At 41.3% G+C, this 23,723-nt stretch overlaps 1 protein-coding gene across 3 annotated transcripts in view; it reads left to right on the top strand.

The window, feature by feature from the left end:
* Positions 1-23,723, top strand: part of PARD3 (par-3 family cell polarity regulator) — a 549,815-nt gene that overhangs the window by 271,812 nt on the left and 254,280 nt on the right. For all 3 annotated transcript variants that reach the window (XM_081163479.1, XM_081163478.1, XM_081163477.1), the window contains exons 6-7: positions 16,041-16,132; positions 19,522-19,605. In XM_081163479.1, the coding sequence (XP_081019605.1) occupies positions 16,041-16,132; positions 19,522-19,605 (176 nt within the window). The remainder of the gene's footprint in view (positions 1-16,040; positions 16,133-19,521; positions 19,606-23,723) is intronic.

Genomic DNA, 23,723 nt, shown 5'->3' with positions numbered 1-23,723 from the left:
AATTGATTCACTGAATGACCTGTGAAGGATCTAATGCAGGCGTCCTGTGGAGTTAACACTCTGATTTTAAAGATGCATATCTGCCACCAAGACTCCTTTGCACAGACAAAAAGGAGTAAATAGTTCTGTTTATATACATAATTGTGTCAATTTTGTCATATTGGAGCTGAATGCTTGATTTGTAGTATTGCTGTGAATATTTTGTGTGTGCTAAGCAGCTCTGTGATTGGCAACTAAGATGGTTATATGCCGATGCCATGTTGTCAATAGGACCGCCTAGGTCAGACTTCCCAAAGATGGTGAACTTCACCGCAAACCTGTAGCAAACGCATGCACAGGGCAATTTTGATCCCAGTAGCAAGGGTAACCTGAAATAGTTTGAAAGAGGGGTGGTGATTTGGGAAAGGCAGCAAGGCTGCAGCGTCTCAGAACACTAAACTCAGAACTCCAGTGGTGTATCTGTTATACGTTAAGTGATGATGTGAACAGAGAATGGCCAAGAATCAAGACAGAGGTTGTCAACCTAGGGCCCATGGGCCAGAAGTGGCCCATGAGGGTTGCTTAACTGGCCCATGAGCCACCCCCGAACTGAGCCGCCTGCTTGGTGAGTCCCCGCACGCTGTGTTAAAACGGCGCAGTGCAGCACCGGGACTCTCTTTCGTGACTCCGAAAATCACTTCTGCACATGCACAGACGCTGAAAATCACTTTGCACAGGCACGATTTTCAGCATCTGGGCATGTGCAGAAGCGATTTCCGGCACTGAAGACATGTGCAGACACGATTTCCAGCATCACGCTGCGCTGGTCCGGCCCATGGAGGATCTCTGTGGGAGTGTTCCAGCCCATTCCCGGTTAGCCTTGCCGACCCCTGATCTAAGACAATCATGCTGGATCAGGCCAATGGCCTATCTAGTCCAGCATCCTGTTCTCACAGTGGCTGACCAGAATCATTGCTCTGTGCATGTGCTAGCTTCAGGTTTGAGGCGGCTCTGAGCAAAGTACATTCTTGGATTTCTCTGTTGGTGACCTGTGCTGGTCTTAACCGGGAAGTAGCGTCAGAGAACAGCATTCTTAAGCAGTGCCAAATGATGGTGGAGGAGGGTACAGTTTTAATTTATCACAATGCCCTGGAGCAACCCTATGTTTGGGGATTGGGGGGAACAAAAGTGGCAGCTTGACTCCGTTGCTTGTGTAGCTTAGAGCACTGGGCCAGGGAAAACACTGAGGAGGAAGGGGGGCAAGGAAGGTGTGGTCCCTTCCAGAGTTCTGGGCCCCAGCAGCTGCCCAAGGATACTGGGTGCTCACACTAACCAAGTTTGCCAAGCGCTCCTGAGTGTGCCACACAGCTCTACCAATTTTCTGTTTCAATGGCAGCACTGCTCCCAGTCAGAAATATGGTCTCCCAAGCCCATATGCCCAAGTGGAAAGAAATGCCTGCACAGTGCTCTAGATCTCAGAGATTGATAGTGAGGAATGTATTGTAATTTTGTAAATGTGCCTTTGATTCAGTGGGGGAAAGAGAAAGCTAAATTATACAACCAGCAGCTGTAGGCTTCTTCACTAGGGCAGCGTATGGGGACGGGAGGTATAAACCCTGAAGGCTAGCTCATTATTTCAAGGTGTAAGATTTATGTGTTTGGCCTTGGAGTTCCTGGATTCATATCCTGGTGTGGTGTTGGGTAGGATGGCAGCTGCCAGGTTTGCAAGGATTTAAATGTTGTAATGTTTCTCTCTTGCTTTACATTCCAGAGATAATTAAAGCCTTCACCTGCGAAGGTCTGTTAGCGTGCGACAACTGGGAGTGAGAGTATAGAACAGAAGACGGGTTTTTCCATTCTGCACTGAGCAGACTGAGATGCGATTAACTTAGCAAAATGAGTGGAAATGAAAACTAAATTGGATTTTAAAGATTCTTTCAGTTTTAATAATAGAGCAGAGTGTTAGTGACACAGGAAGGGAAAATGGTTTTTAAAATCGTGAGTGTTATTTTTATCTTGCCACTTTGCCCTTTTTAAAATTGCAGAGTTGCAGGAAATTTAGAATTATGGCAGACCTACCAGGGTTTTGACCCGTCCAGGATACCAGAATCCTGACATTATTAAAACATATTTATTTTCTGTTTAATTATGTTTTAATTAGAAATGCTATTAATTTTCTAATGACATCACCGATGACTCTATTGCAGGGATTTAAAAAATGAGAAGTGATTTTTGAAAAATACGGAAAGGCCATTTAAGTAAGGTCATTTTCAAGCGACAGAAAACAGAACACAAAGACTTCTAGCTTACGTCTAGGTTTACACAGGGGAACAGAATGAAACATGTTTTCCTGAAGTTAAGAAGAAGAGAACCGTTGCACTATGACAGAGGTTTTCAAGTTAAGGAACAAAGGAATGCTTCGCTTTATAAATAAAAAAATAAGAATCAAAGCCAGTGTATGAAACCAATTGAAAGTTGCACTAGGGGTGCATTTCACTTTCAAAATCCTAACATATTTTGTATTCACAAATAATACGCCATGAATGAATTGGGGTAATTTTAACTTTGTTCTTTGAGGAAGCAAGGTGAATTGCATGCTTTCTGCTTTATATCCATAAATGAGCATCGGTTTCTGTATAATTTCTTCTCTTGCGTTGTCTCTGTGTGCCTAGAAAGGTCATAGAAGCCATCTATTATGCATCTGTCTCAGTGCTTCAGACTTATACAGGTGATTTCTTTGAGTTTAGTTTCCCTCTCTGTAGGGATAATTTTTGTGTCCCAATGCCATATGTTCAGTGTGGCTTGGTTTTGCCTTTTATTTTTTTTAATCACTCACTTAAATAAATGCTTTTGTTTGTTTTTACTGAATAGCCGTTGGGCTAGAATGATAGATACATACATACATAGATCGGTTCTACATTAGTGCAAGCAGGTGAACTCAAAAGTGTTCTATTTATAGAAGGGCTAATGGATGTGTTTATCTTGACCTACTTTTTTCAGAGTATTTCACTGAGAATGTACCTCAGTTGTGTGAATTCAGGGCTGCCAACTGACTCCTTGTCTCCATGGCTTACTTTCCTCTTCTATATAGATTCAATAATGCCATGCACCTCAGAGCATGCTTTCCTACTTGTTTCTCGGACGCCTCATCCGTTTTCTGCATGGTTTTGCATTGCGTTCACTTGCAGTGAATAGGATGTGTGGCATTCGCAAAAGGAAAACGGTGTGCCTAGATTCAGAAGCAGCTGTGGGTGGAGCCACAATGCTGGCTTCCTAGCAGCAGTCTTACTGTCACTTCCTGGAAGGGGGAGCTGTGTCTATCAAGGCTCATGTGGTGAGGTGAGGCAGTCACATCAGGCTGCAGATCCAGCTGCATCTGCCACACCTATTGCCGATGGGTGGTGGCAGAGGAGGCAACCGGGCACAGAGAAGCAACAAAGCATCCTGGGTTGGCTCTGGTGGCCATTCATGAGCAGAGCCAATTTGGGGCACCCATACCATCCCAACCTCCCCAGTGCCCTGCCCCTCTGTTCTGGTAAGCCGCAGCAACTCTGCTGCACCTATCAAGCAACTTCTGACAAGATTCCACTTCATAGCAGTGTACCTATTGACATGGTAAAGGGTCCAGTCGTGACCGACTCTGGGGTTGCGGCGCTCATCTCGCTATATTGGCCAAGGGAGCCGATGTTTGTCCTCAGACAGCTTCCGGGTCATGTGGCCAGCATGACTAAGCCGCTTCTGGCGAACCAGAGCAGCGCACGGAAACGCCGTTTACCGTCCCTCTGGAGCAGTATCTATTTATCTACTTGCACTTTGACGTGCTTTCGAACTGCTAGGTTGGCAGGAGCAGGGACCGAGCAATGGGAGCTCACCCAGTCGCGGGGATTCAAACCGCCGACCTTCTGATTGGCAAGTCCTAGGCTCTGTGGTTTAACCCACAGCACCACTTGTGTCCCATTGACATGGTACTGTCTTCTAATCTTGGAATAGCAGTACCTGCTTAAACAAGCAAGAAACAGATGGATAGGACCCTCCAAAGAGCCTGTTCACACATTACTTGCAAGTTGTAGAAATCGCACTACAGTGGTACCTTGGGTTACAGGCGCTTCAGGTTACAGACTCCAGTAACCCAGAAATAGTACCTCGGGTTAAGAACTTTGCTTCAGGATGAGATCAGAAATCATGTGGTGGAGGCGCGGCGGCAGCGGGAGGCTCTATTAGCTAAAGTGGTACCTCAGGTTAAGAACAGTTTCAGGTTAAGAACAGATCTCCAGAACGAATTAAGTTCTTAACCCGAGGTACCACTGTATTTACCTTCCCTCTTCTTATGGCAGTATTGCCCGGTTTTCAGGAGGCTCAATGAGGGCTTTAGGATGGGGTGTTGTGACTCTGCTGTGGGGAAATTGTTCTGCAGTGGCTTCCATGATGCGAAATGGGCTGTAAATTTTATACAGTCCCAAGTGCTGCATTGTATATAGTATGAACATAGCAGAGAGTCAGGACCTCTTTTGTAGATTATTATTTTCAAAATTATTATTATTTTCAGATGTGGAGTAGTGCTAAAGTAGAATGGTAGTTCAACTGGTAAGGAGACTCTTATGTTGTTGTTTTTTATCATTCAATATATATATATATTTAGAGCCAGAAGCTAACCAAAGCTCAGGCCTAGTTTCAGTGGTGGAGAGTATGGGCTTGAGATCTAAACTGTTCGAAGAAGCAGAGCAAAAAGCCATTTTGACTCCTTTTTCCTCTGTCACTGCTGAGGAGGAAACTTGGAAAATATAACATCTCAGGAGAATTTAGTACTTTAGCTACATACATGGGGCGTAAATGAATGATAAACTGCAGTGTAACTAGATACTGCCCCCATATATATTTAACCATTTGTCCCATGGTAATAGCAAAACTTAATTTATTGAGCCTCCAACAATTATTTTGCACGCATTATTTTTAATAATTTCCAGATGTTGGTATACAAATGTGTACACCAGGAATGTGCTATATAAACTGTTATTTCAGGACAAAGTGACCTGAGGCCACTGCTGGAAGGTTTCATTCTCTTTTTAGGCAGAGTGTGTGTGTGTGTGTGTGTGTGTGTGTGTGTTTGTGTGTGAGTGAGTGTGTGTGTGTGTGTGTGTGTGTGTGTGTGAGAGAGAGAGAGAGAGAGAGAGATGTGCTTTGAAGTGTGTTTGCTTTGCATATTCCAGTTTAACATGCACAATGTTTGTACTCAAAAGAAAAAATCTAGAGAGGCAAGCTACTTATTTTATTTATTTATTTATTCAATTTTATTTTTGGTTTAAATTAAATTCTTTGCATCAAAAGATTCCAGAATGTTGCACAAAAGTGTGGGTAAATAGTATCTATACCAACACAGAAGTACAATTTAAAATCAACAAATCAATATAACAAAATACAACAAGACAAAATAAAAACCCCTCAAAGCTTAAAAGAAAATTAAACACAATTCCAACAAAACCAGCCTTGCAGTTTCTGTTTAGGAAATTATGTAAATATAATATTTCTTTAAATATATATTTATAAATAAAATTAGTTATTTATACTGTGCTGCACCGGCATAAAATATGTGCATGAAATAATAAAATGGTATCTTCTATAATTTCTGAATTGATCATATTCTTAGAAAGCATTTTGTATGTAGTTAATGGTATTGAAAATGCTACAGTGCTTGCATTAATTAGTACATCAAAGCAATCCTCATCAATTGCTTTTCATATGACTTTCCTTTCTCCCCTTACCAGTAGGTGTCACTTTTGGGACTGTGAAATCTATTTTGTTGATAAGGCATGTAAACACACACTTTTAAATGATTGTTTTACAGCTGTGGATTCATCTGTAAGTGAGCTGTAATGATGATTACTCCCCCCTCCCTTAGTTTTGTCTCAAAAGAATAACAAGCAGTGTGTAATCTACAAATTGATCAATATTTTCTGCAAACCATGAGTTCTATCAGGTGCCTGGAAGAAGGAAGATGGTGTTTATTTTAGGAATATATTTTTTAGGATAAATCATCCCTTAAGCACACTGAATTTGAAAAAAAAGTATTTTTAAACTGAATACTTGGTATATACATCCCAATTCTTTTAAAGAAGCAGCAGGAAATAGTCTGGGTTTAGACTGCAGAGAACATTACAGCTGTAGAACATCTTCAAGGTCTTCAGTTTTTTTAAACTGGTAGGGTGGAGCTCACTATGGAACTGAAGGTACTGTATTTTTTGCTCTATAGGACGCACTTTTTCCCCTCCAAAAATTAAGGGGGAATGTGTGTGTCCGTCCTATGGAGCGAATGCAGGCTCCTTGGCTTCAGCGATAGCAACGCGAGGCCTCCGAAGTGCAGAGGGAGTGCCCCCTCCACGTTCCGGAGGCTTCGCGTTGCTTTTGCTGAAGCCTGGAGAGTCTTGCTCTCCCAGCTTCAGCAAAAGGAACCCGAAGCCTCCGGAGCGGAGCAGGAACTCGCGCTGCACTCTGAAGGCTTCAGGGATAGTCGCCTGAAGCCTCCAGAACACAGTGGGAGGTCCCGCTGTGCTCTGGAGGCTTCGGGTTCCTTTTGCTGAAGCCGGGAGAGCAAGACTCTCCTGGCTTCAGCAGAGAGGGAGAGTTGAGCAGCGCCCCTTCAGCCGAGCGGGAGGAGAAATAGAAGGGGCTCCGTTTCTCCTGACGCTTCGCTGAAGGGGTGCTGAGCAGAGAGGGGGAGATATTTTTTTTCTTGTTCTCCCCCTCTAAAACAAGGTGCGTCCTATAGTCGGGTGTATCCTATAGAGCGAAAAATACGGTAGTTAGGAAGCACTGTTGAATTCCTCAGTGCTGGACTGCAGCTCAGTGACAGATCATCTGTTTTGCATGCAGAAGGTTCTCTCTTTAAATCCCTGCCAAAAATAATCAAGCACTGAGTAGAACCAGTATGAAATATAGATGATAGAAAAGCAACATGGAGCTGATGCACATGGTGTGTGAGCGTTTCCACCCCCCCCCTTGGAAAAAAGTGGCATTTCTTTGCCCTCCAAGGCACCCTGACTTGTGGTTAACATGCCTCCCTGTTTGCTTCCCAGTCCTCTCTTCCCTGCATTTCCCTCTCTGAATGACCCTGCTGTACCTAATTATTTTTGAGCACAAGATTTGTATTTCCTGATGCAGAACTTGTTTTATATACAGAGCCTTGAGAGTCGCTGACTGTGGCTGGCTTGAAGTTAGCTTTATATTGCAAGATCTGAAGAGCAGTCCCGTGGAGCTCATTATGTGAGTTTCACTACACAATAGCACTTGGTAAAAATATTGTAGATAATTCACGTTCGGTGTGTTCCTTCTGCAAGGTCTAATGCCAAGCCAATAAGCCAACTGTCTCTTGTTATTTGGAATACACCCAAGCCTTCACATATGTATTCCAGATCTTGTATTTGTGGGGCTTTCTCCTGTATGTTGAAAGGAAAGTGCTTCCCCGCCTTTTGTTTTCTTTTTCTTAAATCAAGCTCTGCTCTGCTCTGATTAAAAACATGTATTTTTCTTGTTTGCTTTGTTCATAAGAAGTGTGGAACAGTATCCTATTTCCATTCCATCTTGCATAAGCTTTGTGATTATAGCTTTGCATGAGGTTCTCTGTGAATATATGTGTAGAGGTTCATCTTAGGAGTTGGTGCCTATTCACTATTGGATGGATTGCTAATACAATGGGAAACCATCTCATCAGTAGAACAATTATTGTTGTTTACTACTTATTACTATTACTACAAATTTTATACCTCACTTTTCCTCCAAGGAGCATAAGATGGCGTACATAGGTCTCTCCCTCCCATTTTATTATCACAACATCTCTGTGGGGTAGGTTAGGCTGAGAGGCAGTGATTTGCTTAATTAAGGTCACCCAGTGAGCTTGGTGGCAGAGTGAAGATTTGACCCTTGGTCTTCCCAGGTTACAGTTCAGCAATCTAACCACTACACTGGAGTGCATAAGCTATTACAGATAGCTTGGCCATATTTTCAGTTCTGTGGCTTCTCATAAGAAATGCAATAGGCTAAGGGTAGCATTTATGAAGGTAGGGTTGTACATCCGAACAAACATCATGGTTCCTGGCCTATTACACATGAACCAACTCTTTACCAGCTCTGAAGAGTAGCAAGTGTGTAAAGTATTTCAAGACGGGTATAGCAATATGAGCCTAGCCACAAGGGATAGTTTGTGTAATGCTGTATTGGGAAAAGGGATGCCAGTTAGCTGTGCTACTGGTTCCCTCTGTATGTTTAAAAATGGCTTCTCTCAGGAGATATGTGCATTTAATGACAAAGTGAAGGCAACATGAAAGCCAGTTAAGCGAGTGTGTTTGCCAGTTAAGGCAGAAAGCAGGTGTCTTATGTATGGAGATCTACCAAGCCAGATTGTATTAAAAAAGAAATATTTCCTACGTTTTTGATTCTAACATTTTGTGTATGAAGTTACCAAGAGTAAATAATTATTAAGATACACATAACTATGTGGAATAAGATATTCTTTGTTGTATTATTGCATCTGCAATAATCTAATGTATAATTTATAATGTATAATATAATGTATGACTTTGTAGCGATTTGTCAAACAGACTTCTGAACACTATCCATCCCCTCTTGCACCATGACACTTTTGTGGAGAGAGGAAGGCATTTGCATGGAAGGACAATCAGAAGTCAAAGGTGGGATTGTGTTTAACCCTACCATTGCTCACTGCTTCTCCTCTGGAAACACCTTTCATACCTAGGCTGTCTTCACCCTCCTTTTTTTAACCAGGCAGTGTCAAGGAACTGAAGTAAGTTAACCTGGAAGGGCATTTGCAGAGGAGAATAAATTAATGTGGGAAATGTTAAGCATTCCCCTGTGAATGAATTTTATTATGGGTTGGGGAGCATACCTTTGCTGAAAGAACTTTGAATTCTTCCCTTCCAGTGACTTGTTTATTAGCATGGCCTTAAGTAATTTTGCCATTTTTATAAGAAAGTATGAAAACTGACATAAAAAGTGCGACAATTGTGAATCTTTTCCCAAAGAGTCACTAGACCCTGCTGGGTGGGGCTCCCAGCCCCAACATGTGAGCTCTCATTGTCTCCTTTTCTCAGCTATCTGTTTCTTTTCTGGTTTTGTTTAAGGTTCTTTTAGCTCCTCAGATCCTTCTCTCGATTGCCTACTCTTTAGTCCTTGTCTGCTGTCTCTTAGTTTCCCAAACTCCTGGGCCATTTTCTCACCCAACTTCCTTTTGTCTAAGTACCACTTCAGTCTCTAGCATTATGGGTTGAACAGTGGGGTTTCCTGACCACAGTGGGAATGAGGAGATATACATAGCTACCCACACACACACACCATTAAGGGCAGTTGTATCATCTCTCATGTCTCTGATAATGGTGGCACACTTTTATTATTATTGCAAACATTATTGATTTTTTTTTAAAAAAGCATAAAGTATTGTCTTCCAAGGCAAAGCGTGTTCTCCTTCATGGAGAGCACATGTTGCGGTGGGGTCTAACAAGACATCCCACTGTTGCTGGGCAGGTAACTGTAGTTGGCCACCATTGCGATTGGGCTCCTCTTCGTCGTTGGGGAGAATTTAATGTTGCCATTTTATGATTGATAGCCAAGAAGTTTTATATTCCCTGTGCGCAGCGTTGAGCTTCCTCTTTTCGCTGCGTGCATCGGATCACCCGCCCACCCTCCCTATATTTAGGGTTGTTCTTGTTGACCTTGCTATGCCTGTCATGGGGTCATCTGCTTTTGGGGCAGGGGCCTGGAAGGCATTTTGTCCATTTGGCTGATTGGCTGCATAGCAAATTGTCACAACTCGTAAGGTTGCGGTTAGGCATCGGTTTATGAATTGGTTGGTGGAGGGCATGGATTGGCTGTGCCTGCCCCTCCAGTGCTGCTGCTGCAAGGGAATTCCGTTAAAGGAATCCAGGGTCTTGTCATCCTTTTGTCCGCACCCCTGTCAAGGGGCTAGGGCCATGCAGGCGCCCCTGGGAGCATTTGGGGAGAGGTGAGGGCATAGTACCCAGCTCCATCTTTCTCCCCAAAATGTTTTCCCTTTCTGACTTTCGCAGGCGTGCGAATGTCAGTCTGTCCCCAGGCAGGGACAGATAGTGACAACCAATGCCTAAGCAACCACTCACATTTTTTGTATTTTAATAAAGTTGTGGCCAAAATTATGCCAAAAACCTTAAACGAAAATTCTGTGTCAATTGTGTTTTATTGGGGTGGCTTGGGGACCTCAATATGCAAACAGCACTCTAAGATTAAAGGCCTCAATGTTTATACAGGTTATTATCAGAGAAAGCTATTCCTTGCCTCTGTTAGCTTTTCTCCCTGCTAAGATTAACGCAGTAGCTGCCTCTTGGGCTGAAAGGCAGCAGCCCCGTCTTTCATACTGTGGAATTGTACAGTGGTATCTGCTGTTTGGCAGAATTTCAATGAGGAATGCAACCTTAGCCATCATGTAACTCACTCAGGCTCACCTTCCCTCTGCTAAGTTTGAACTACATGTAAGAGCTTGTTTCACTTGAGACCTCTTCCACTGTGTGGTGTTGCATATCTAAACAGCAAGACACCCCCCCTCACCTGAATGAATGATCCTGATATAATTCTCTGGGCTCTGAGTATTCTTGTCTTTGTTATTTCACTCAGCGTCTCATTTCACACTTTTATTTGTGGTGTTGGAGAGAACAGTGCCTTTCCAGGTAAAATGCTAGGAAAAGGGCATGAGTGTGAGGTAGGACTGGGTGAGGTAGTTATAGACAGTGAAACCCCTGCACAAAATAAACAAATTGTGGACAGCAAACTTACTTGTGGTCCCTGCTTGGAACATTTTCTGCTGGTACATTTTCCTTTGGAAAAAAATATCCTATTTTCCCTGAATGCATTGTTTCATGAAATTAATTAGCAACATAAAATTGATTAGTAACATAAGGGACACAATACCAATCAAAATCGACAACTTCACAGTTGTAATTCACTTTCCCACCAAGCGACTGTCCCTAGGAAGCATGTATTCATATATAATAAATGGGAATGAGACCTCCAACAAAACATTGCTGTGTAGAGTCTTTCTCTTAATGGAGCTAGCCAGCCAACCATGCCCTCTTTCAGGTTATTCCCTGGACTGACCCTAGCATTAGGTAGAACGAGATAGCGGAGATGCTTGGTTGTCGCTGGCCTTTCTGTCTTGCTCACATTCTGTCAGTATGCCAGAGACAGCACTACAGCAGAAGCCCGTGACTGAGTGAGCAGGCAGAGGGACAACAAAGCCAGCATAGGCCATGCACTACAGCAGGCATCATGCACATTGCATGAGTTGCTCTGCTTACATGACACACACTGGCACGACGACTGCTGCATTGCAGCATTTGATTGGATGGGCAGTGAGCAAAGTGAGCACAGTCAATGGCAGCAAGCTGTTGGGGAAAAGGGATTGTTGCGTGAGCCGTGCAAGCTGCTCTGCATTCCCTAAACTAGTCAGCTGCTCTCTGAAGTTGTGGAAGTTGTGATCCAAATGGCAGAGGGATCCAGTGGCTTATCTGTCTGACTTCTGTATGTGGAGTTATCATTCATTTTAGGCAGCAAAATGTCTAGGGCTCAAGATTATAATTTGCCTTTGGGAAGGTATGATATGAATTGAATCAAGTAAATCTCAGTGTTGGACTGTTCATGGATATTTAATAGAATCAATCATTGCTTAGCCAATGGGGAAGAGAGGTGACATACAACAACCATGTGTTTTTTTTTAGCCTACTATGCTGTTAACATATGACTCTGAAATTATATTGAAAATTCTGCATCCTTGCAAAAAAGTTGGTACAGTAGTTCCTAATAATATGTAATTCAGTACATGCGCCTATGAAAATGTAGATTTGTACATACTTTAATGAAAACTATAATTGTACCAAATGTGTTGCTTAAAATTGCTGTATCATTGATTCTGGAACTTTCTCAAACCCCTAAATAAAGTATAGCATTTTCTAATTTTACCTCAGTAACAGGTGGGGTTTTTAATTTAAGAAGAAACTCATGGCAATAATTGCAGATACTTTCGAAGCTAGATGCTTTTTTTAGCAAATGAGAATTCTAAGTTACTTCCCTATGCAGGTGTCCAAATTACTCTACTATGTAAAAGTTTGGTTCTATGTAAAAGAAAGTCTATGTTACATGGGAAATAAAAGAGTAGCTGATTACGGCAATATTAAAGTTTTTTGTGATTTTTTAAAAAAGACACATCTGTTGATTATAGCATCATGATACCAATGCTCTAGTGAAGTTTACAAGCTTCTTTTACTCTTAAGGATCATAATTGAGAGACAAATTTTAAGCCTCACAGGATTACCAGACTCAACTTCCAAACACTATCCTGTTTCCTTAGAGTTTTAAAACCAGGGAAAACAGGTCTCCAAACACCACCATCACCAGCTCCAACTTATGGCTTCCTGGAAGACAGGACATTTTTCAAATGTCCAAATATATTTTGTACATCCTCTTAAATAAGTGTGCGTTATTTTTTTTTTTTAAAAAAAAAAATTATCCAGCTTTATTAATATAGGTTAGAATGGTGCTGAAACAGCAGAGGGAAAGAAAATCAATGTAGATAAAAATAAAACCCTGTTAATTAATTTAAAAACAAACTACATTAACTGCAGTAGGGAACAACATAATGTGCTGTGCATAGCTACAACATTAAAATCAAGGCACTTCCCAGAAGACCTGTTAAAATGGAGGGCCCTTTACAAATCTTCCTTGTGAATATTTGCAGGATTGAGAAAGTGCAGAAGCAGGGGCCAGGTTTCCTGGACTCTTCATCAATTGTTCATAGATCTGCTAGTCTAGATCTAGATGCCGTGAGAAAAATGGACCTCTGTCAAATGTTCTCTCTCTCTATCTTACTCTCATTTTGGAATTCCATGCAATCTCCAGCTCAATCCTGGTAAAACAGAAGCCTCATGGGTGGGTGGTTCTCAGGTTCAGGAAATTGGAATCTTGCCTGTTCTTGATGGGTTTGTACTCTCCCTGAAGGAACAAGTCTATAGCCTGGGGTTACTCCTAGATCCATCACTATCACTGGAGGCAAAGGTGTCCTTAGTGGCCTTCAGTGCTTTTCTTAAAGTTTCAGTTATGTCTGTTCCTGGACAATGATAGCTTGGCCACAGTGGGGGAAGCCTTCGTAACATCTTGTTGAACTATTGCAGTGGACTCTGCATGGGCGTATCCTCATGAAACTGCAACTAGTGTGGAATACTGCTGCCCGACTTTTTTGCTCCCGTGAGCACTGCACATGACTTCTCTAATCCCATGATTTTAATATCATCTCTCCACAGGATAACCAGTGGTTGTGCAGTGGTTGCAGTGCTAAAGTAGGGTTTATATCCCCACCCAGCCGTGAAGCTCACTTCATGACCATGGGCCATTCTCTGTCAGTTAGCCTGACCCTACATCACAGGGTTCTTGTGATTATAAATTTGGGAGGGGGAGAACCATGTCTGTTGCTTGAAGCTCTTTGGAAGAAAGGTGGAGTATAGATGTAATAAATAAATACACATTTTAGTGTCTCAAGTCATTCTAGCAGCACCCTTAAATATCTGCCACTGAAGGTGAGAAGCCACTCCAGAGTAGTTTTCCATGAGATGTGAGGGACGTGCTGTTTGAAGGGAAAACTCTGCTTTCCCATAGATAAGCAGGTATCTTTGGATCACAGCCATCTCCTTTGTATTCATAGGGAAGAGAGTATATAGCCTGCACTGGTGAGGTTTTGTCTAGTATCCTTAAATATTTATGTTTTCAGTTATGCTCCGTGGAGCAAATTTTAACTCACACACGCTAAAATCAATACATCTGAAATCACTTATGATTGCTAACATGTTGCTGGAAGATTCAACTCTTTATATATTTGAACACCTTTTAAAATAAATAAATAACACCCACATCTTATTTGGAGTTTGTGTTTATGTTCCTAATGCAGTCTTAAGCAAGTTCAAGATGCTGGTTAACCTTTGAAATGTATTACTTGCCTGGTGCTTAAGAGAGATAGATGACTAAGAAGTGCATATTAGAGCCTCTCAAAACACAGGATCATCAATCTTCAAGGAGCTTCGTCTCACGCAGCGAGCTTCCATCCAGCGTGTGCACAAAGCATCTACAACTCAGAGAGAAAGCTTGGTGCATCCAGCTCCTTATTTTTGCAGACTCTCAGAGGAAATGTCAATTGGACATTACCAGCTGCCTCTGCCTTGCTTTAATATCTCTTCAATAATTTAATATATTGTCTGACTCTCTCTGCGCTGAACTCATAACCCTTCACCCACCACTTATTATTTTGCTGATTGATGCCTCAGTGTGTAGAATCTAAAATCTGCGCTCTGAAATCTGCTGGCTACATTACAATAGTTTTTTGTGTCTGTGTGTACATGGGAGGAATGAAATAAACACAAATGTCTGTGAAAGTTGCAGAGATAACAATGCTGTGGCTCCTCCTCTTCTTATGAAAAGTCCCATAAATGGATGAACTAGTAGCTACTGCATGCATGGTTTTAGGATTAAAATGGAGTATGTATATGTAGCAACAGTTTAAATTTCCATTTAGGTAAACCAACTTAATACCCTTTAAAGTTGTTTTAGAATCCAAAAACAGTTCTGGAAATTGCTTAATTGCTCTTCCTCCATCTTCCTGTGGCTCCAGAGTTTAATGTTGTGCCCCAACATAAATTGGTATTTATGTTGGGGCACAACAGCCACAGTGTGTTGGCTATGGAAGATGTGCCTTTGTGGTAACTGTTAAATTGGTAGTTTCCAAACCACTTAAACAAACTTCATCAAGAGAGTTGGACTTCTATTGCATTGTGTTCTGCAGAGTAGTTATTCAGCAAGCAGCAAATTCTGTAGGATTTCTTCAAGGAGCCTGAAGCATGGGCATTTGTATTGGGGGCATGGTGAGGGACTTAAAAATACAGGCCGCAAATATAGGTCTTCGATGAGTCTCCTGTTTGTGATAGTTTCAGTGTTTCCTTCCATGTTTATGAGCAAGGGAACGAGAGTCTAGGCCTGTGTGGGGAACCTTTGAACCTTCAGATGTTGTTGGACTTCCACCAGCCCCAGGCAATATGAACAATGCTCAGGGATGATGGGAGTTGTGGTCCAGCAACATCTGAAAGGGCCACACTTTCATCACCCCACCATAGGAAAACCAGAATGTTTACAATCAGTATATAGGCAACAACTGATTAATGCACTAAACATGTCACACAAAGGGTGGAATGGGGGCAGAACAGAAAGGTGCAGGGCACACGTATACATGCTCTGCCAACGTGGCCAGGAATGGAACTGCTACACGAAATGGTCACTGACTGTATAAGCTGTCCCATACTCCCTTGCTATATGTTTTAACACCTTGAACATATCAGTCCTCAAAACTGTTTATTACAAATGACTGCTGAAGTAATCTACAAAAATTCTGGCCATTATCCAGAAATGCCCTATTTGCCTAGCACAATCATGAGCATTTAAAACCATCTCCTTTGTTTGTGATCTTTCTGTAATTTATCAGTGTGACGGGTCTACACCTGAATGGGGCATGGGGGGAAATCTCAGAGTTGTGTGCTTTCTTCACTATGTGCAGAACATGCAATGTGTGTGTGTTTGTGTGTGTGTTATTTTAGGTTGTTCTTGTTTTTATACTCTTTAAAAAAATTGTATGTCACTGAATTATTCTTATGGAAAGAGCATCTAATAAATATAATTAATAATGAAATGATAATTGTCACTTATTGTAAATTAAGATTAAAGCTCACTGTGTAGCTTCATTTATCAAATTTATTCATTTGACTTTTTAAATAAACTTTCCTTTATATTAAGAATAGCACTTTGTGGAGCAATTTCAAATATTGCATACTTGACTATAAACCTTTCTTCATTACTGCTGAATACAAATAGTTATATCAAATTAATTTTGATATTTCTTGTGGGATGGGGTGAGGAAGCAATTCTGGAATAAATTTTGATATCCAAAGGTAATTCAAATGCTTATGTGGTACTGTCACTTTTGTTCTGACCAGGATGAAGATGGAACAGAAGAGGAAAATAGCAGAGTTGAACCAGTCGGGCATGCAGATGCTGGCCTGGAGAATGCTGGCAACTATTCTTTAGAGTAAGTTTATTAATAGAATTGCATGTTTAATTATAACACCAAAGATATACATACAGTAGCAACACTTAAGCTGCTACACTTAAATTATATTGTTGTTCAAATCCACTCTATACATTTTAAACAGTATCATACCACTTTTTAACAGTCATAGGTTCCCCAAAAGAATTCTGGGAACTGTAATTTGTTAAGGGTAGTGAGGGTTGTTAGGAGACCCCCCCCCCCATTCTCCTCAAAGAGCTGCAATTCCCAGAGTTCTCTGGGAAAATGGATTGGTTTTTAAACCACTCTGGGGATTGTAGTTCTGGGAGAGGAATAGGGAGTCTCCTTAGAACCCTTAACAAATTACAGTTCCCAGGATCTTTGGGGCTGGGGGAGAGTAACAACATTTAATAAAGACTTTCACAACATTTAATAAAGGCCTGAATTTATAAGATCCCAGTACAGGTGGCGGCCATTTTGCATCCATTCAATTGTTATGTGACTGCCAACGTGCAAGTTGTTTTTTACCTGGGAGAGGGCAGAAACGGGGAGTTGCATTAATTAATTAATTAATTAATTAATTAATTAATTAGCACAAGACCTCTAAGCATAAAAGCCCCGGGTAGATTTAGAGCATCACTAAGCACATTGAATTTTTTTTTTAATCAGGGAGCATTGGCCAAAAAGAAAAGCCATTTTGTGAAAAAAGTTTTATTGTTGCCTTCACTAAGAGTTATGTGTAAGGTAGATCTCGAGTCTTTATTCAGATAACCAATTTTTATGTGGGAAGAATCTGTTAAAAGGTATACATCATTATCTTTGGATGTGCCCATTTTTACCATGGCAAGAGAATATTGGCTTATTCAAGCTACGCAGAAAAAGAGAGAGAGAGAGAGAGCAATCACTCAACAAGTAATGAAAAATCAATTTGGCTGTTCTCTTGAATTTTTCCCTGCTGTGTTGCTTCCACTTAAATTGCCAGGTACTCATGAAGTTGCACTATAAAATGCAGAAAACTCCCATGTTCATTCCCTAGTTCAGGGTGGGAAAGACTCCTGTCTGAAACCGTGTAGAGCTTCTATCAGTTCCTGTAGACTGTATTGATGGATCCATGGTGGACTCTGCATAAGGCAGCTTCCTGTCTTATCCCAGTAAAATGTGTGTCTTTAGAACAGCTGACCCTCACCCCCTAAATTTCCTCTTACTCTGACATCTCATAAGCTGCTTTGGAAGTGATGGGGCTGTTATTCAAGTGAAACATGCATAAATACTCTTGGACTCTTAGATCATCCAGAATGTGATATTGGGTATAGATTTTTTTTTTACATTTGTTAATTGTTCTATTTAATGGAATATAGTATTGCTACTCTCTTAGAACAACTCTGTTACAAATAAAATATGAATTATAAAGACAATTTCATAGAAAATCAAAGTAATTAACATGTTTGCCTTTCCCCCAGTATCCGGTTTAAATACAATTCCTACATGAACGGTATAACCAGAGAGCTGTTCTCATTTAGTCAGTAGACCCTGTTTTGTTGGGTGGGGAATCCTTTGCTAATTTGACACCCCTTTCTGAATAAGCTGCCTTCATGGCTGACAATAGCTTTTGAAACTCAGGTCTCATGGGTCTAAATGACTAATATGATAGCATATAATCAATGAGTTGTTGAAACATGACATCAGGATTTCACCATATTTCAGAAAACTAGTGTAGCCAAAAAGATTCTATATAGCCACAGCTGCTGCTGCTGTTGCTGCTATTACAATTTATTACCCACCCTTCACTCCAGAGCCCAAGGGTGGGTTACAAAAATCAAAACACAATATTGAAAAGAGCTTTAAATAACAAAATTACAGAAACAAGGTGGATCCTAAAGATATACATCTCAAGTGTCAAAAGCCAGGGTAAAGAGCTGTATCTTCAGCATTTGCCAAAAGTTGTTTAATGAAGGTACCAGACACCTCTGTGGGGAGTTCCACAACTTAAAATGACATTTCACAATTGCACATGTAGGACAAATGAGGCATACAAGCATATATTGAAAATGAATGTTTCAAAAGGAAATATTGAAATTAATCTGAAAAATTGGGAAGGAAAGTGAAAGCATTTTAAAAACACCACCACCACGCATCCCTATGTTATATTTTGATTATGGAAATATTTGTAGACTTCACTCTAAAAAAATACATGAATGTTGTGTATAGCCTACAAAATTTACATTAAGGATACTAAGAATGTCAGTAAAAAACATTAGTAAAAACATAAATGAATACTTGTTAGTAAAAAATAATTTATCATTGCAAAGGCCAGTCTAAATAACATAGGGTTTGGGGGAACATCTAAATGAAGGTAGGAATGACGCATGCTGGATCTCTACTGGCAGGTAGTTCCAAAGGGCATATTTGATGAAAGTCATATGTGAATTACAAAGATACTAGATGGTGTGTCTCACAAAACAAAATATGTCCATAAATAATAATTGGTTTGAGACCATCAAAACAGAAACTGAAGTTTACAGTTGAATCTGCAAGCTACAATTTATGCTGATTCCAGTTTGCTGTAACTTCTAAATTCACTGAGAATTGACAAACCATAGCTAGAGCCATTGTTCTACCTCAAGGGGCTGGCTGTACCATGGGGAGAGGAGTGAGCTCAGGAAGTTGAGTGCTGAGCAGACAGGAAATGAAAGCCACTTTAAACTATGGTTTGTGTGTTCTGTGTGTAGAAGTTTAAACCATGTCGTGAGTTTTTAACTATGGGTAGCATAAACCATGTTTTTCACTCTATCTGAATGCTTTTACTGTCATTGTTAGTGCTTATCCAAAATGGAATATCAGTGCCATTGAATATATCCACCTGACCACTTAGCCGGTTTTGGAATATATATATTTAAAAATATATTCATGCATGTGGCATTTTCAAACTATTAAAAAAATAGATTGTATTTTATGGGGAGGGGGAATTGCTTTTTAACTATTTGCTTTCATACAATACACTTATTAGAAATAATAGATTGTATTTTTATGTGGAGGGGGAATTGCATTTGAACTGTCTGTTTTCATACAGTGCAATGGCTTCGCTCTCAATCCATGCAAAAGCCAATCTGAACCCCCACCTGTCATTGTTGAACATAATACAATTCATATAATGGATTAAGCTTACCCAAAACATTAGTTCACATTTCATTTGATTTATTAACTGAATTATTTTTGATGATTGATCTCCTTTCATGCCATCAGATTAATACTGAGGTATGTAACATTCAGTGCTTCTATCATCACTACCAATTCTCAAATATCTCTGTGTGTGTGTGTTTGTTTGTGTTTGTGTTTATGTGTGTGTGGTCTTTTTTTTTTGTTCATTTACGGTACATGTTCATGTTCCCTCATTCATCATTGTCTCACAGTGATATGGTAAAGCTCGTTGAAGTCTCCAATGACGGCGGCCCTTTGGGGATCCATGTAGTACCTTTCAGTGCCCGAGGCGGAAGGTAATGTATTGTGTAGGTTTTTAATTGAATCATAGCCTCCTATATTTTCGCTTCCACTTTTATCTTATGTGTAGCCACCTATGGAGGGGCGAGGGTGTCTGTTTGAAATAAAGCACGATCTTTTCAGAAGAAAATCTTGCTGACTCTAAGCCATAAGAAAACCTGCCTGTAAGTTTAACTGCACTGGCCAAGGTGAGGATGACAGAACCTGCTTCCTAATTTATAACATAAATTATTTTCTGTCCTAATGTGGAGCTGAATTGCAAGGATGTGAATTATTTCCATCAGGGTGTCATAAAAGTTTCTTCTTGCCTTTTACCTTGGTTTAATATTAGAAATGTACTTCATGCAGCATTTATCCCTGGCTGCTTAGACCATCATTTACCACACTGGCAGCATCCAAAACCACAAAGACACACTTCTGTGCGTACATTTCCCCCCCACTCAGACTTGAAAGGAGTAAAATTTATAGTGACGGTGGTGTTAAATAAAGCCAGTGGCATGAAGTATAGCATGGTTTTTGATCTGCTGCTGAACACAAGTGTGTCTTGTATTGCATTGCATGCAAAAAGAAAAAGGAAAGGGGGGAGTGGGAAAAAAGATAACTATGAGTTCCGAGCGATGGAGATAAAATGAGTGCCATGCAGATGATATGGCCATTTTCCGATCTTCATCTGTAAAGAGAACACTCAGAATCATAATGCTCACTTTACTGAGGCAGAGTTTTAGTATTTAGGGTCTTTGATTGAATGTACTTGGAAAATTAAATGACCTATAAAGCAATTATGATTCTGTGCCAGGATTTAAAGCTTTGTGGTGTAAAAGAAAATCCTGGCAATTCCTCGAAGATGTAAGTAGGACTTCAGGAGGTGGGGTGGGGAAGAGAAAGAGATTACCTTTATCTTGGGAGAGTAATTGCATTCACATTTTCTGCTCTCTTTGGTGAGAAAGGACCAAACATGCATTTTATAAATGTAATCTTGGATTATATATTGATGGGGTATTATGTTTTGACAAGTCCACCTATCCATCAGCAATTTCACTTTAAATTGATTAAAAGCAAATGTCACTGTATATCAAATATATCTTATCAACTGCTTTTCATACTTGATAAATAGGGGTGTTCTCTCTCTCCCTGCCCCCAAGAATGATGAATGTGGTATAGAAATCATTCATTCCTGAGTATTTTTATTTTTTTTAGTTAATGGCTGACTAGGTACAATGGCATGTGGTGCTGTGACAAAGTAATAATTTTCTTACAGCAGCCTTCCCTGGGGACTTGGGAGGTAAGACTAAATGCTGCTATAAGACTGTCCCTCTTGTGAATGATCTGGTATTCATTTAGCTATGTATTCCAGGTACAAGTGGTAGTTGCTGCTGATGCTGCTGAATGACAGCCCCTGCTCCCAAAGATAATAAACCATGATGTGTTATGCTTTAATGTTGCTTGGCTGTAAAGAAAAAAGTAAAGCTTAGCTAAAGTGTTGCATTTCCTCATCAATAGTCTGCCACCTCCCAAATTAAAAAGCAAAAGCAAAACTGATGAAAGTGTGAATTCATTGAGTTGTATCCAGAGAAGGCAACTTACAGAATTTTCTCTTCCCCTTTGTCCCTCTGTAGTCCCTGTGCCTGCCACAAAGTCTCTCCAGAGGGTAAGGGGGACCTTTCAGATAGTGAGTGCTGTGTTGTGCTTGGCTGCCACGGAAAGAGGCTGTGGGGGCATTAAAAATAGGGCAAAGGAATCTTCACAAGCCCTAGTTGGGAATCTGTGAGAATTTGCAGAGGAGCAAAGTTACACCTCTATAGCAAAGGTACAGCTCCCTTCACTGCAGAAAGGATCATTGAGGGCAAGGGAATTGGGCTAGGCACACAGGGGCAATAGCAAACTCCCTCCGTTTCCTCACGTGACTCTGATTTTGGAAGTAGCTAAGTAACAAGTGATGTTTCAAGCCAACTTCTGTTAAGAACCAAATTAAATTAAAATCATGATGTTAACGGGAAAAACCTTGCACCTTTCTTTAAACAAAAGAAGCAAAGCTCGTAAGGAAGGGCTGTGCTAACTAGATCATCCCTCCTTGTTTGGAGGAATCGGGGGAAACAAACTCCAAAGCCCAAGAAGGAGGGGGTTGAGAGAGGATCAGAAAAAAAGACAAAAGACATGAGATTCCAGTGCATAGGAGCATAGGTATGCTATCTTCATTTTAGTCATGGATAGAAAATGTATTACATTGTGGTGGAACACAAGTTCAAGCCTTTTTCGACGGCTTGGCCTTGACTCCTGTGGTGAATTGCAGCTGCTATCTCTGCCATCTTTGCAATGTTTTTGCTGTCAATGGAGCTTATGTTTTGCACATAATGGCGCTATAAAGGCTGCATAAATCAGGTCAAGACATTGTGGTGAGGAAAAATAATATATTTCAGTCTGAATGGACATTCTAATCTCAGAGCAGACTCTCAGGTCAGCCAAGAAACACTTCTCAGTGGCAACATTACTGGTACTGCCATTGGGGGAAGTGTTATGTTTTCAGGTTTTAGGCAAAGATGAATAGGGCTGCATATAGGGTGGGAGGGCAGGAACAGGCAACCCATTAGTTTTTCATAAAAACCGGAGAGCTTTTATTTTTTGTATATTCTTCTTCCTGTGCTCAGTAAAACCAATTGCCGATGTCATCCTCAAGCTGCTAAACGTGGCATTTGTCACTGTAAAGATCAAGGTATTCAGAGTGAAGGGCATTGCAGTTCATCTATCATCCACATCTCCGTGTCAGGTATTTAGAAACAAAACAGGATACTAAGTGAATGGCTGCTGGTGGTATTCAGGACCTTCAGCTTGAGCAGGGTCAATTTGAACATTACAGTGCTATTGGGGAAATTCCACAAGTCCTTGGAAGTGCAGTTCTGACATCAGTTTTTTTAACTGTGTTTCAGGGTCACTGAATGGGCAGCTGCTGCTGTTATAATAATAATGCTGTCATAATAAATATTGTTGTAATAATAACAACAAGATATATAGCCTGCTAGGGACGCGGGTGGCGTTGTGGGTTAAACCACAGAGCCTAGGACTTGCCGATCAGAAGGTCGGCGGTTCGAATCCCCGTGACAGGGTGAGCTCCCGTTGCTTGGTCCCTGCTCCTGCCAACCTAGCAATTCGAAAGCATGTCAAAGTGCAAGTAGATAAATAGGTACCACTCTGGTGGAAGGGTAAACGGCGTTTCCATGCGCTGCTCTGGTTCGCCAGAAGCGGCTTAGTCATGCTGGCCACATGACCCGGAAGCTGTATGCTGGCTCCCTTGGCCAATAAAGTGAGATGAGCTCCACAACCCCAGAGTCGGCCATGACTGGACCTAATGGTCAGGGGTCCAAAGGGTATATAAAGACTTTATATAGCCTGCTATACTCAATGGTCACTTTTATTGTGTGGAAAATAAAAGTAATCCAGTTCTGAAATACAGGTTTAGTGGTTCCTGTCAGTGGCGTAGCGTGGGGGGTGCAGGGGGGGCCCGGCCGCACCAGGCGCAACATCTGGGGGTTAGGGTTAGGGGGCGCAAATCCATGGGTTAGGGGGTGCAAATCCACAGGTTAGGGGGCGCAAATTACTTGCCTTGCCCCGGGTGCTGAGAACCCACGCTACGCCACTGGTTCCTGTGTCCTCTATGTTTAGTATGTCCATGTCAAAAGTCATTGTCATATAGAATGCCTGGCTTCTGCCTTGGGATCTTTGTCCAGACATCCTTTTCAAGGGTCTTCAAATTCTGACTGGCCTTTGTGACCAACCACAAATGGGTGTCTGCCAGGATCTTTCTCTTTCCACAAGGAGCAGGGTCCTGTCTCAGGCAGCTCAGGCTGCACCTCTAAAATGCAGGGGGAGGTCACAAACAATCCTGTATCCTTCTCTCCAGGTCCAAGATTGTATCTGGGGAAGTGGTGGATGATTCTGTGCAATGCAGAAACAAGCTTCTGCTGCTCCCTGCAGCTTGGATCTAGAGGTGTGGGGCAGAGGCTTACTTTGCCTCTGGATTTGCTCAGAGCACCCAGTAAACAGCATAGTTACAAGCCACATATCTCTGTCTCAGCAGGAGAAAGACCAGGGAGGAGCAAATTGTCTCTCTTGGAACCTT

This window comes from Podarcis bocagei (assembly GCF_964188305.1).
Source record: "Podarcis bocagei genome assembly, chromosome: 12".
Taxonomy (NCBI): Eukaryota; Metazoa; Chordata; class Lepidosauria; order Squamata; family Lacertidae; genus Podarcis; species Podarcis bocagei.
The sequence above is the reverse complement of the archived record's forward strand: the minus strand, read 5'-3'. Positions and strand labels throughout refer to the sequence as shown.